This window comes from Pongo abelii, chromosome 6 (genome assembly GCF_028885655.2).
Source record: "Pongo abelii isolate AG06213 chromosome 6, NHGRI_mPonAbe1-v2.0_pri, whole genome shotgun sequence".
Classification (NCBI taxonomy): domain Eukaryota; kingdom Metazoa; phylum Chordata; class Mammalia; order Primates; family Hominidae; genus Pongo; species Pongo abelii.
In genome coordinates, this window is record NC_071991.2 from 58762479 (window position 1) to 58776687 (window position 14209).

Here is a 14209-nt window from a genome sequence, read left to right on the forward strand (position 1 = left end):
TCTTCCTACCTTGAAGATGCCTGTGTATTCTCACTCCAGCTGAGTGTCTCTCTAGTGTCTCTTCCTAGAAAGATACAAATCCTGTTGAATCAGGGCCCCATCTGTATCACCTCCTTTAACCTTAATCACTTCCATAAAGGCACGATCTCCAAATACAGTCACATTTGGGCTTAGGGCTTCAACATATGGATTTTGGAGGGAAAACAATTCAGTCCCTAGCAGAGGGATAGTATCAAAGACTTTTTAATGAGAAAATACCTATGCTGTAATGTTAAATACAAAACAAGATTAACATACAAAATTATATATCCAGTATGATCCCATCTCTAATACATCAAAATCTGCTTTCAAGAAAAGACTTTATAAACCATCTTATCCTTAATTGTAAATTGGTAGATTATTTTGGCTAGCAGCCTGCATTATTTTTTTAGTACTTAATAATATCTCCTTTACTTACTTTAAGAAAGCTGTTATAAATTCATTCTTACTAAGGTGTAAATGGCCAGTAACCTTTACTACTTCCCGAGAAACAGTTGCAAATTAATGAGAGATGTAGTTAGCTGACAGGAATTAATTGTCAGATTTTAACTATCCGCATAGTATTTTGAATCAGGCATAAGATGAGGCTTTTTGGAATCCCTGATACTACATAGCACAAGTCTCTCAAGTCTGGTCCCAGCTCTTCTTCCAAATGAAAAAACTAGAGTCCTTGCCTACACCAAGAATATAGATTAGCTATTTCACTCACCCACTTAGCAGGTGTATATGTGGAAGCTTTTAGGATTTAAAACTCATCTACTTCCCAAAAGAATTTGAAAACATTTAAGAAAATTAAAATAATTCAGTTAAAAACAGAACAGAATCAGCTAACAATGGCCAAAAGCTAGATACAAAGATATGCAGCCAGGCACAGTGGCTGACGCCTATAATCCCAGCACTTTTGGAGGCCGTGGCAGGAGGATCACTTGAGCTCAGGAGTTTGAGGCCAGCCTGGGCAACATGGTGAAACCCCATCTCTACAAAAAATATAAAAATTAACCAGGCATGGTGGCATGCACCTGTGGTCCCAGCTATTCGGGAGGCTGAGGTGGGAGGATCATTTAAGCCTGGGAGGCTTAATGGAGGTTGCAGTGAGCCCTGGGTGACAGAGTGAGACCCTGCCTCAAAAAAAAAAAAAAAAAAAGATATTGCTATAGTGAAGCAACACTGTGATTTACATCTCCCTCTGAGGGAACAGCATTATCTTTTACTCAGTGAAAGTGTGCTGACTGATCGTATCACCCATAGCACTTCCCATAGTAGGTGTTCAAAATGAACAAATTTAATCAACATGCATCAACTTCAAGGTTTAGCTATCCTTCCTAAGGAAACCAATACCCAAATAATGAAGTATTTCATAAATTCCAAAGCAACAGCTGATCCTGATCATTTTATTTTTCTGCTAAGCCATTTACAGCACCCCAGGCCTGAAGTATATTATGTGTTGTCGCTTTATAATGTATTTAGAAGTCAACAGACTCCCCTTCCCTTCACCTCACCATTATATGATCCACATAGGTCAAATTTTGTGTCAAGCAAATTAAAGTGTTATTTTATTATCCAAAGTAATTGTTTCTGGATTAAAAGGCTATTATGCTGAAATGGTTATGTTGGCGATTATGCCGTCAAAAGTGTGGGACTAACTATTGGTTTAACTGAATGCCCACGTTCCTGAAAGTCTTCTTTCAGCTCTCCTGTACGTGGCAAATCATTCTTAACTGGGTACTCCAAATGGTCTGAGTGCCTCAGATTTACTTTACTAAGCCATTAACACATTGAAGTCCCTCCCCTAATTCCCCAGTCGACCATTAATTAACAGTGTAAGAAGAAAGAACCAGGCCCCCCATTGCGATGTGGCTGAGATGAAACGTTTCAGCAGTGATGGTGCTCAGAACAAGACAGTCATTGCATGAGCTCTCTTTGTCACATCAAATATGCCATCAGAGGAGGGAAGAGGGCACTATTAGAACAGTGCTTTTATTACAAGCATTTTTTAAAATTCTGCCAAGTATAAATACTTTTTCGAAAGCATCAAGGAATCTCAACATTGCAAGGAATTTTGAGACTGACTTGGCCTTCAAACTGCCCCCATATCTGATGACCCACTAGGTGCTAAGCGCTATGTTAGACAATTCAATGCTTACAAATCCCTTCAAGATTTCCTATTGTACACATGCGGGAAAAGAAGCTTAGAAAGAAGAATCTATCCAAAGCCTCATGGCAACTTGTAAACTACATTAAAGATCCATTTGGGTTTATCTCTAAAACACAGTCTTCTATCACCTACCAATTCCCTAAAACCACAGCAATCTAGCTCCAGGCTTACATGTTAGGCCACACATAGGTCTACGCACATACCTTAGAACCATATGGTTAATCATGAGCCAACAAAACCCTGTAAAATTCCCAGAAATAAACTTTACAAGAAACAGGCAAAATCTATTTGTGATCACACACACACACACACACAGAGAGAGAGAGAGAAGGAGGTTTCAACAAAGTTTTGAGCTATTTGAGAAATCATGTCTCTTCTTATATTATCACATAAGGAGACTCAAAATTGTAAAGAAGCCAATTCTCCCCAAGTTAATTTATAAATTTATGTAAACATATATTGTATAAGTTACATAATTCTAATGAAAGTCCCAACAGGATCTTTCTTGAAACTTTGAAAAATAATTCTAAAGCTTATCTGGAAGAATAAACATTCAAGAATAGCTAGCCAAGAAAATTCTAAACATAAGAGTAATGAGATATTAAAACGTATGGTGCTGACACAGAAATACACAGACTGACCAAATTGCCATGGTAGGGCCAGAAATTATGTTTAGACATTTAGTACATAATGAAAGTAGCATTTTACATCAGTGGGAATAAGATAAATTATTCAAGAAATGGGAAATGGTCTTCATACATAACAAAAAGAAATGATCTTGAAAAAACTAGCTAGCCATTTGGACAAAATAAATAGAGCTGGATCCCAGCTTTATTATTTATACTGCGTTAAATTCCAGTGGGATCAACACTTTAAATGTAAAAATTGGAAAAATGGAAAAGTATAGGAGAAAAACACATGAAGACTTTTATTATCCAGGGAAGTGACAGTCTTTCTTATCTTAAGTCAAAGGCCAGAAATGAAAAGAGAAAAATAAATTTTATTTCATAAATTGTATTTCATAAAAATGTAAATTGATAAATTTTATTTCATAAAATTTTATTTCATAAAAAAATTTATTTCATAAAAACTATAGTTAAAAAATAAGCAAATGACAATCTGAGAAAAATATTAGCAACAAATATGATTTTAAAGGGTTAATATCACTAATCTTAAAAAGAGTATATAAAATACTTTCTCGTATATATATATATATATATATATATATATTTTTTTTTTTTTTTTTTTTTTTCCAAGACGGAGTCTTGCTCTGTCACCCAGGCTGGAGTGCAACGGCGTGATCTCAGCCCGCTGCAACCTTCGCCTCCCGGGTTCAAGCAATTCTTCTCTCTCAGCCTCCCAAGCAGCTGGACTTACAGGCATGCATCACCACGCCCAGCTAATTTTTGTATTTTTAGTAGAGATGGGTTTCACTATGTTGGCCAGGCTGGTCTCAAACTTCTGACCTGGTAATCTACCACCTCAGCCTCCCAAAGTGCTGGGATTACAGGTGTGAGCCACCGCACACGGCCTCTTCTCTATATGCTAACATTTTTTATTTTTTTACAATGAGCATGTACCATTTTTCTATAGAGAAAAATAATAAGGCTGTTTTAATTTTTAAAAAGAAATATTTGTTTAACCATGCCTACTTCCTCCAGCATATAATTCCCAATATTTAAAGGAACTAACCAAGAACTTTAGATCATACAATCACAACCCCTAATCAAAGTTCTAAAAGTTCTCGAAGCTGGATGTGCTTAAGAATCGCCCAGGGGGCCAGGAGCGGTAGCTCACGCCTGTAATCCCAGCACTTTGGGAGGCCGAGGCTGGCGAATCACGAGGCCAGGAAATCTAGACCATCCTGGCTAACATGGTGAAACCCCGTCTCTACTAAAAATACAAAAAAATAGCCGGGCGTGGTGGCGGGCACCTGTAGTCCCAGCTACTCACTCAGGAGGCTCAGGCAGGAGAATGGCGTGAGCCTGGGAGGTGGAGCTTGTAGTGTGAGCTGAGATCACGCCACTGCACTCCAGCCTGGGCAACAGAGCGAGACTCTGTCACAAAAAAAAAAAAAAAGAATCGCTCAGGGAGGTTTTACTGCTGATTTCAAGGGTAGAAAAATTTGCCTTTGAAATTGAACAAGCATCTTGATGTATCAAGTCTGCTAACCTCACTTTGAAAATTATTGTAGTAGTATATTCAATCATGGGATATTTAAACCTGCAAAAAAAGTACACTGGGAGACTATCTCTGAATTTACCAGATACAGAAATACCCAGTGCTTCTGCAATATACCCATGTAACAAACCTGCACATGTACTCCCTGAATCTAAATTTTAAAAATAAGGAAGAAAGAAATGCCTAGCGCTTCTTAAAGCAGCTACATTGGCCACTGAATAGTTGCTTTCTCTGTCTTATAGTTTTGTGGGTCCCTTAAGATCGGATGCTAAAATGTTGATGCCAAATGAAACTTACTGTCTTGAAATTTCATCCTCAAGATGTCTTACATTTTGTGCTGAGAAAACAATTATTTGATGTGACACTGAACTTTCTGCAGCTCCATAGTATAAAATATGTGGTTGTGTCTTCCCCAGTTAAGTGACTTTTACAGGAACTCAATCTTCCGTGTGCAGTTTTAATTTCATTTGCCGAAGATGCTATGTGTTTTCTCAGGTAGAAAGAACATCTGATTCTTTCTTGGAAACTTCCTGCTTCACTTCAACAATCTGATTTTTTCATAAACTTGGAATGACCTTTGCAAGTGTCTACTGGGCTCTTCTTCTCCCTCTATTTCCACCTCCATGTTAGGAGCTTCACAGGCTTTAAATATTGAGACACTAGTACAGTTCATTAGGTATATATGTGACATATTCAAAGCTATCTCTTTAGATTCAAAACTTATGATTTCAAGTTAATTGATAACATCTCCAGAATTAAATGCAGTTTACTTTAAGAGATCTTCCTATGACTGTGTTTTTCAAAGGACATGAAAGAATTAGAAATTGTTCATTTTTTTCTTTGTTTTCTCTTTTTACAACTTCTGGTGAAAAGTAGTTAAATCCTATCACCTACATGTTTAGGCTTACAATCATTTCTCTCCTTGTTTACAGGTACCATCAAACTAGATAAAAACAATTCTGGAGCCATTTTATTGTTTATATAATATTAGGTCATTCCTTTCTTCCTTCTTTACTCATTCATTTGATTGGTCCTTATTGAGCATCTGGATACGGTCCAGTTACTTTGCAAGATCATAAGCCTAGAAACACTTTTGGAACTCTAATTCTGATTGATCCAATATTTTCCTAAGTTTTTCCAAGAAGGAATCAAACTCCACAACTGCAGCATAGCTCCAGAAATATCAACGAAACAACTACTGTGATATTAGTTTCAATAATCTTGGTAAATGGCCAGGAAAATGTCTCGCCAGCTGGAGACTATCAACCATCATTCCTTTCATCTGGTGCTTATGGCTCCACATGGGTACTTTTGGGTCTCCTGGTCTTTACTGACATAGAAATACTTAAGTTTCCTGACACCCAATGATATGTATGACATACTCTGCCAGTAGCTCTCTTGATACTGGTAGAGGGACATGCTCTTTCACAATGACCATTCTTCCAAAACAATCTTTACTCTGGGAGTATCTGGGAGTGAATCATGGATGAAGAATTCCGCTGTCTGAACAAAGACTGTAGGTCCCCAAAATCCTGACAGTAATTTGGGATTGGCACCTGCTCACCCACACAGTAAGGGCCCTCTCTTGTCATACTATCAGTAACCCTGTGCTGCCCTTGAATTTCTGAGGAAATCAGAAATTTGTTTTCACCGGCCAGTCCTTGCTCCATGCCAATGAAAATATCACATTTGGTTCCATCAGGAGTCCCCCTGGAGGTGTCTGCCATGGATTCCACATGCAAGGTGATCTCATAGGAAGCTATTTTGGAAATCCCCAATATCAGTGTGGGACAGATGGCTTGACTCCAGGAGGTTTTAGCAGAGCCTCTTAGACCTCTCGCTTTCCTTTGTAAAATCCAAGACTTTAGTGACTGACAGGGCTGGCAAGGCATCCTTCTTCAACAATTCAATAAATTCAGCAAACTCCCTCATCTTAGGTGAGTCACTAGTCACGAGAGATGTTATGATGGCACATGTTTGGTCTTATGGGCTATCTGCTTGTGTTTCTTTTGTTTGCTTCTAGATAGCCTCAAATACCACTTGGAAAAGGCTGAGTCTAAAAATTGGGGGAACTATGTATAGTTCATCTGAAAGTCAGCACAAACTTTAAACAAGTCCTTCATTCTTTTGGGCAAGGTGGGCTTGGTAATAATTCTCAAACAGTACTGGTGTCAGCTTGAAGGGAGGTCTCTAATCAATAGGTCCCAGGGTTCTCTCTATCTTTAGACACTGCCTCAGTCAGAATGTTTCCCTTTGCCACAGAGGAGGACATGATGGCAAGCTTATCAAGTCCAATAAAATTCATTCAGCGTGTGAATCCCAAGAAAGAGGACACTTGACATCCAACTCTGCAATGTACTTCAGAGAAACCATTTAAGCAACGTCTGTTCAACTTCAAGAGTGGAGATAGGATTCAGCTGCATATAAAGAGTAATTACCAGAAGATTCCTATGTCCTGCTTTTCACTTTTCTTCATTTTTACTAGTATCCTCTTATCTTCTTTTCTTTTATTTTCTTGTATTTCTTTCTTTTTCTGTTTTGCCAAAAAGGTGTATAAAGTATTTGAGGTCACAGTAAGTGCCCCTGGTTGTTAGTTCCAGCAAATTATAAGCAGCCCCTTACTACCATAGTAAAGGAACACTCTTAGGTATCACACAATGCTCCACAGTATGCAGATTGGAAGATAAAAAACCTTTCAGGCAAGTTCAAGTCCTGTGGCTCAAAAGCCAAAAGATTTTTGAGCTGATAAAAATATTAGAAATGATCTAGCCATTTTACAAATGAGGCACATTAAAGCTATGGGATGTTCATGGCTCACCAGTGCCCCACTACAATTCAGATATAGAGCCTGAATGGGAACACCCACTCCTTCCCTATGTCTCTCTCTTACACTCCTGGCACCTTGTAAGTAGGAAGCACATGCCCTTTTGCTCTCCTTTCTCCCTGACACACAACCTCTGTGCCATTCATATGGTCATTCCCACAAAGCTCCACCTCTTTCATCGTGGTTTCCTCTGTCTAAAAGTCCTTCCTTAATCTGGATATCATTCCCTAACTCATCTTCCAAGACCCAGCTCAAATATTGAACTTTGGGGAAATTTATGTACTCCATGCAAGTCAGTTGCTCAATGTTTACTTTGCCTGTACTATGTGACTTTTCAGACTGGTTTACATCCCACTGTCTCTCCTACCCGGAGCTCCTAGAACCAAGAATAACATGTCAGCCATCTTGAATCTCCGGCTTTACACAGAGCCAGGCACATGGTACACTGGAAGTGGCCAATTAAGCAAACAAACAACATCAACAATAAAAACAACTCTCGACCAGGCCGCATTCTACAATTCTGTGGAGGCCAAAGCTCCTGCTTTCAAGGGGCTTATTCAGTGCAGGAGTTGCTTATAACCTCACAATAAATATTTGCTGAATCATGAATTAATGTGCTCTAATTCTGATTCTCCCAGGTTGATAGGTTATTACCAAAATTCATCTGCTCTCAGCGTGATTTGTGGCTCAACCATTGTTTTATCTTGGCTAACAGGACTTACTACTCTGTAGTATGGCTTCTGCAGTTCACTGAACTTATCACCGTCCCCAGTACTGGACTCTCACCATAAAGCTATGCAGAGAAATCGGCGGGAAATTCACTGTCACACATTAGAAGTGTCCTCCATGATAAAATGTCATGTTAGCCTGGAGTGGGAAACTAAGCACACGTCGGTGTGTAAGATGATCAGCTTGGCAATATATATCAACATTTTTAATGTATGTCTTTTTAGCTCCATTTCCACTGCTAAAAATTTATTTTATGAACATACTTGCACAAATTTTCAAATGTGACTTATAAGGATATTCATTGCAGTAATGATTGCAATAGCATACATCTAAACATTGTTATATCCATGCCCTGGAATTCCATGCAGTTATTTAAAAGGACGCCACAGATCTAAATGTGCTAAGAAGGAGTCAAGTTCAATAGTCATGCATCACTTAATGATGGGGATACTTTCTGACAGAGGTGTCGTTAGGTGATTTCATCATTGTGCAAACATCATAGAGTATACTTACACAAACTTAGATCATAGAGCCTACTACACACCTAGGCTAGATGGTGTAGCCTATTGCTCCTAGACTACAGACCTGTACAGCATGGTACTGTACTGAATACTGTAGCAATTGTAATACAATGATGAGTATTTGTGTGTCTAAACATAGGAGATGTACAGTAAAAATACAGTATAAAAGATCAAATATGCACTTTGGGAGGCCGAGGCTGGCAGATCACGAGGTCAGGAGATAGACACCATCCTGGCTAACATGGTGAAACCCCGTTTCTACTAAAAATACAAAAAATTAGCTGGGCATGGTTGCACGCACCTGTAGTCCCAGCTAGTCAGGAAGCTGAGGCAGGAAAATCGCTTGAACCTGGGAGGTAGAAGTTGCAGGGAGCCAAGATCGCGCCACTGTACTCCAGCCTGGGCGACAGAGCGAGACTCCACCTCAAAAAAAAAAAGATTAAAAATGGTACACCTGTATAGAGCACTTACCATGAATGGAACTTTCAGGACTGAAAGGGTCTCTGAGTAAGTCAGTGAATGAGTACACAGCGAATGTGAAGACCTAGGACATTACTGTACATTACTATAGACTTTATAAGCTCTATACTCTAGCCAGGAATGGTGATACATGTCTGTAATCCCAGCTACTCAAGAGGCTGAGGCAGGAGGATCACTTGAGCCCAGGAGTTCTAATCCAGCCTGGCTAACATAGCAAGACCCCATCTCAAAAAAATAAAAAGTGAAAATAATAAATAAACTCTGTATACTTAGGCCACACTAAATTTATTAATTATTTTCTTTCTCCAGTAATAAATTAAACTTAACTTACTACAACTTTTTACTTTATAAAATTTTTAATTTTCTTAACCTTTGGATTCTTTTGTAATAATACCTTAAAACACAGATTGTATAGTTGTACAAAATTATTTAATTCCTTTTTATCCTTATTTATATCAGCTGTTCTCTATTTTTAAAATTCTTATTTTTTATTGTTTTTACTTTTTAAATTTTTTGTTGAAAACTAAGACACAAACAGATACATTAGCCTAGGCCTACACAGGATCAAGATCATTAATATCACTGTCTTCCACCCCCACATCTTGTCCCATTGTAAGGTTGTCAGTGCATGGAACTGCCATCTCATTTTTTTTTTTTTTTTTTTTTTTTTTGCTCTTATCACCCAGGCTGGAGTGCAATGGCATGATCTCCACTCACTGCAACCTCTGCCTCCTGGGTTCAAGCGATTCTCCTGCCTCAGCCTCCCAAGTAGCTGGGATTACAGGTGCCTGCCACCACACCCAGCTAATTTTTGTATTTTTAGTAGAGATAGAGTTTCACCATGTTGGCCAGGCTGGTCTCGAACTCCTGACCTCAGGTCATCCACCCATCTTGACATCTCAAAGTGCTGGGATTACAGGTGTGAGCCACCGTGCCCGGCCCCATCTCCTCTATTAAAATTCCTTCTTCTAGAATCCTGCTGAAGGACCTGCCTGTGGCTGTTTTATAGTTATAACTCTTATACCTATATGTGTATACATATGTGTGTATATATGTGTGTATAAATATGTGTGTATGCACGTGTAGAAAGTACAGTCTAAAATAATAATAAATAGTATAGTAAATGCATAAACTAGTAACATAGTTGTTTATTGTTACTATCTAGGATTATGTACTTGATAATGTGGCATACTGTGGTATGTGGTATACTTTTAAATGACTGGCAACGCAGTAGGTTTGTTTACATTGATACCACCACAAGCGCACAACTAATGTGTTGCATTAAGATGTTACAAGAGCTAAGACATCACCAGGCGATAGGAATTTTTCAGCTCCACAGTAATCTTACAGGGCCACTATCGTACATGCGGTCCATTGCTGATCAAAACATCATTATGGGGCACATGACTGTATTATTAATTGAAAATATAAGATGTTGAAGAGTAACATTCAGCATGAACCCATTTGTGTAAACAAAGAGTAGGTACACAGTCATGCACCACATAATGACATTTTGGTCAACAATGGACCAAATATACAACAGTGGACCTATAAGATTTATATGGAGCTGAAAAATTCCTACAGCCTAGTGGCAATATAGCCATCACAATGTTGTAGAGCAATTACCTTTTTAAAAATAAATTTAGTGTAGCCTAAGTGTACAGTGTTTATAAAGCCTACACTAGTATACAGAATGTCCTAGACCCTCACATTTACTGGCCACTCACTCCACTCACCCGAGCAACTTCTAGACCTGCAAACTCCATTCATGGTAAGTGCTCTATACAGGTGTATTTTTTTCTTTTTTTACCATTTATACTGTATTTTACTGTACCTTTTCTATGTTTAGATACACAAATACTCACCATTGTGTTGCAGTTGCCTACAGTGTTCTTTTTTTTTTTTTTTTGAGATGGAGTCTTGCTGTGTTGCCCAGGCTGGAGTGCAATGGCACGATCTCTGCTCACTGCAAACTTTACCTCACAGATTCAAATGATTCTCCTGCTTCAGCCTCCTAAGTAGCTGGAACTACAGGTGTATGCCATCAAGCCCAGCTAATTTTGGGGTTTTTAGTAAAAACGGGGTTTCACCATGTTGGCCAGGCTGGTCTTGAAGGCCAGCCTTGGCCTCCCAAAGTGCAGGGATTTACAGGCATGAGCCACAGTGCCTGGCCAATTGCCTTCAGTATTCTGTTACAGTACCATGCTGTACCGGTTTGTAGCCTAGGAGCAATAGGCTATACCATATAGCCTAGGTGTGTAGGAGGCTACACCATCTAGGTTTGTATAAGTACACTCTATGATATTCATGCAATGATGAAATCGCCTAACGATGCATTTCTCAGAACATATTCCCATCATTAAGAGATGCATGACTGTATGTATTTGTATGTGTTTTTAAGTTACTGGAAGAATATACAAAAATATTGATAGTGCTTGTAACAGTGAATGGTACAGAAAGAAGGAAGGAGTGGGAGCATTCTGTTTTTTATTTCATACACTTCTACAGTGTTTGAATTATTTTTATTGAATGTTACTTTCATTATTTTTAAAAACTTCTTCTTCCCACCTTCTCATCTTGTCTATTTCAGCCTAGCCAACTAGGTTTTCTCAGGACTGAGGTTATTTATTCCATATTAACTCTGTCTCAAGCTCATATGCGTCTCCCACGATTATTCTTCCCAAACCACTTTAGGTTTAAGAATGACCTTTCCTAGGTCTTTAGCTTATGATTAACCAAATGAAACCATCAATAGATGGACTCCCTAATTCAGGTGTTGAATTACAAAAATGAATTTTCAGGGGGAAAAATGCTAACTCAATTGTGTTAGTTAAAATATCAGTTAACATTAGCGATGCCACAGTGTCATGAAGCAGAAGGTCAAAGACCCACACACCCTTTACTGGGCGTCATGGTGGGACTTAAATGGGGCAGTTCCGGTTCTGCCATTAGGACCATGAGCACTCCAATCTCAGTGAAACTGTATAAGACACTGCCATTATCCCTGGATCATTGCCACGATATACCCAAACAACTCCAGTCTATCGTGTCAATGTGTATTTGGGGAGTCTTTAACACACGGATCACTGGCGAGCTGTGCCATAAAAGCCCTGTAGGAGCCGTGACCGTGTGTGGAATCAATGCACACTCAGGGATTCCCCCATGCCCGGATCATTTGCAGCGCATCGTGTCAATGCATACTCCGGGAGCCCTTACTCCGAAGCCTGTGAGTGCTGAGGAACAGTGTACACCAAAAATACTTATGAAATAGTTGTTACAGTGCGTACACAGTATTCACTTTTCTAAATGGCATGTCAGCAAGTTTAGTGTTGCACAAATAACTCCTAAAAGGCACAAAACACTCCTAGAGGCCCACCTTCACACATGAATGGTTGGTCCACGGAATTGTGGCATGGCTGTGGGGGAGTGTAAGTTTTTCTTTACAGTGAACAAAGGGAAAAGAAAGAGACATCTGCTATTCAGTGTTGTCAGGGTTTTCAGCATAATCCCAAACACCTCCTAATTATTTTCCTGGGCATTTGATCCCTAAGATACAAGGACCTTCCCTCCATCCCTGCCCTGTTCCAAAGTACCTGTAGAGCAAGGTGAGAGGGCAGAGTTAGAGGATGGGTGGGGTTGGGTCTTAAGTGCGATCCCACAGAAATATAATGTGAACCACATGTGTAAATTTAAATGTTCTTTGTAGCCACATTTTTAAAAAAAACAGATTTAATTCATGATACTTTATTTCACCCCATATACCCAAAATATTATCATTTCAATATGCAATCAATGTTTTTAAATGATGAATGAGCCAGTTCACATTCTTTTTTCCATACAGTCTTCTTTACAATGGGGGTGTGTATTTCCCAGTTGGAGAACATCCTGGTCTGGCCTGGCCACACTGCAAGCGCTCGGCAGCCTCTTGTGGTCAGTGGCTGCCCCAGTGAGCAGCACAGCTACAGAGGCCCAGGAAAACCAACCCCAGGAGCGTGGATGTTCACTGCCTTCCTTCAACCACTCCAGGCAGGTGCGTCCACCTTTCCGCCTCATTGCCTCACCAGGGCTGCAACTGTGGAACAGCCTTTTCTCGGCAGCCTGACAGAATAGCTGTGTTGGGTTTCTGCAATCATAAAAAATGACCACAAATATGCATTCGGAAAGAGGAACGAAAACTCCTCTAGGCCCAAACGGTAATGGCAGTACTAGGTCATCTTTCTTGGAGACGGAGGTGAAGGGAGGGCAAGAGGCCCCTGGGGAAGGAAAGAGGGGGCTGGCATGGCGTCCAGTGCGAGGGCGGCGGCCTAGCTGCACCCGCGAACTTCCCCAAACCTGCCGCCAGCTCACCTCGCGGCGTGCGGGATCCCTGGCAGTCGGACGCGGCAGGGTGGCTGGTTTCTGGGGCTGAGTCTGGCCCGACACAAAAGAGGAGGGAAAGGAGAAGGAAACGAGAAGGAGACGGAGACAAAGGCGCGGGGGAGGACGAGGAGGCGCGCGCGGTCGCGGGGCAAAGCGGGGATGCGGTGCGGGCGCGCGCAGCCTGGGGCTCCCGGGACAGGCGGGCGGGAGCAGGCGGAGCGGGCAGGGCGATTTGAATATCAGGCTCTGCCACACTCGGGGCGCCGCTGACAACTTCATTACCTCCGCATATAAAAATGACTGCCGGGAATGCAAATAGCTCGCCCGTCTCAGCCGCCTGCCCCCGTTCCGCCGCCGGCTGCAGGCGGAGGCCCCGGGAGCCGCGGCGGCCGGAGGCGCAGACGCGCCCTGTCCAACATAATGAACTCCCCGGCCGCGGCTCCGCCCACCCCCAGCCGCCGAGCCTGGCAGGGAGGGGGAGCCGGCCGGGTGCGGGAGGAGGAAGGGGTGGGCGGCCGGGCGCCGCTCAGAGGCCGCGCGTTGCTAGTCAGTGTCGGCGCAGGCCCTGCCTCTTGACTCTGTCATCCAATTAATGCCGTGAAAATGCCAGGAAACTAGAGTGCTCGGTGGGTTCCACTCGTGACCGCGAACTCTGACGGAAAAGCGGGACCCCCGGCCTCAGTCCCGTGCGCCCTGGTGGTTAAATTGGACGCCAGCATCCCGGCGCCCCGCTCTCGTCTCGCCTGCGCTCCCCAGGCCTGCGGCCACCGGGACAAGGCTGCGTCGCTGTGCAGGACCCGCCTCCCGAACCTTGGGCTTTGCTGAGCTCCCCGTGTGGCCACCGAGGCAAGGTGCGGGAGGGAACGCAGGCTTCACGGCGCCTCTCTTCTTGCCCTGGCTTGCTCCCTGGCAAGAAGTCAC

General features: G+C 41.6%; 1 protein-coding gene across 1 annotated transcript; it reads right to left on the minus strand.

The window, feature by feature from the left end:
• Positions 1–12648: 12648 nt before the first annotated feature.
• Positions 12649–13739, minus strand: LOC112134394 (autism susceptibility gene 2 protein). The gene is made up of 2 exons (XM_024250276.2): positions 13277–13739; positions 12649–13052 (listed from the first exon to the last, which is right to left on the minus strand). The coding sequence occupies exons 1-2, from the start codon at positions 13565–13567 to the stop codon at positions 12987–12989; spliced, it is 357 nt and encodes a 118-aa protein (XP_024106044.1). The 5' UTR covers positions 13568–13739; the 3' UTR covers positions 12649–12986.
• Between the last annotated feature and the right edge of the window lie 470 nt (positions 13740–14209).